At 47.2% G+C, this 1,177-nt stretch overlaps 1 gene segment (V, D, J or C); it reads left to right on the top strand.

Annotated features, from left to right (window-relative positions):
* The first annotated feature begins 212 nt into the window (after window positions 1–212).
* Window positions 213–845, top strand: LOC108517506 (Ig heavy chain V-III region 23-like). The segment is given in 2 exon segments: window positions 213–332; window positions 430–845. Coding segments are annotated over 2 exon segments (447 nt in total).
* Window positions 846–1,177: the final 332 nt, after the last annotated feature.

The following is a 1,177-nucleotide window of genomic DNA, read 5'->3' as shown; positions in this document are numbered from 1 at the left end:
TAAATGATTATCAAGGCACAGTCACATAATCTGAAGTTATATTTTCCTGAGAGATAGGATTACCACCCGTGTTTTCCAGGACACTCTCATCCGCTCTGGACACTGCCCTCTCCTCAGGCGTCCCACCCCAGAGCTTGCTATATAGTAGGAGACATGCAAATAGGGCCCTCCCTCAGCTGATGAAAACCAGCCCAGCCCTGACCCTGCAGCTCTGAGAGAGTAGACCAGACCTAGAATTCCCAGATGTTTCTATTCGGTGATCAGCACTGAACACAGAGAACTTACCATGGCGTTTGGGCTGACATGGGTTTTCCCTGTTGCTGTTTTAAAAGGTGATCTATAGATAACTAGAACATGTGAGGGGACATGAGAGTGAGAAACTGTGGATTTGTGTGGCAGTTTCTGACCAGGGTGTCTCTGTGTTTGCAGGTGTCCAGTGTGAGGTGCAGCTGGTGGAGTCTGGGGGAGGCTTGGTCCAGCCTGAGGGGTCCCTGAGACTCTCCTGCGCAGCCTCTGGATTCACCTTCAGTAGCTACTACATGGACTGGGTCCGCCAGGCTCCAGGGAAGGGGCTGGAGTGGGTTGGCCGTATTAGAAACAAAGCTAACAGTTACACGACAGAATACGCCGCGTCTGTGAAAGGCAGATTCACCATCTCAAGGGATGATTCAAAGAACACACTGTACCTGCAAATGAACAGCCTGAAAACCGAGGACACGGCCGTGTATTACTGTGCTAGAGACACAGTGAGGCGAGGTCAGTGCGAGCCCAGACGCAAACCTCCCTGCAGGGGCGCGCGGGGCCACCAGGGGGCGCTCGGGACCCACTGAGGACGTGCAGGTCCCAGGAGCAGGTGCAGCGGGAGGTTTCCTTTCTCAAATGCAGGAGTTGGGTTTGTGTTTTCAGAACTCTGGAGCCTTATAAGGTTGCGATATTTTATTATGGTTATTTATCACGTGTTTTTTAATTGATATTTGTGTTTTAGTAATTTTTACAGTTATATGTAGGGATTTTTAAAAAAAATATGTAACTTCAAGAAATAATTCTTCCTAATAATTTGCACTTATTCCTCTAGAGTTTTATTAACATCTGTTGATATCAGCAACTACATAGTTATGCGACATTAATTTACATCTATAGACATACGTATAAATACACAAACCTTTGCATACCTGTG

Source organism: Rhinopithecus bieti, unplaced genomic scaffold, assembly GCF_001698545.2.
Source record: "Rhinopithecus bieti isolate Rb0 unplaced genomic scaffold, ASM169854v2 scaffold_41725, whole genome shotgun sequence".
Taxonomy (NCBI): Eukaryota; Metazoa; Chordata; class Mammalia; order Primates; family Cercopithecidae; genus Rhinopithecus; species Rhinopithecus bieti.
This window is presented reverse-complemented; position numbering and strand designations above follow the sequence as displayed.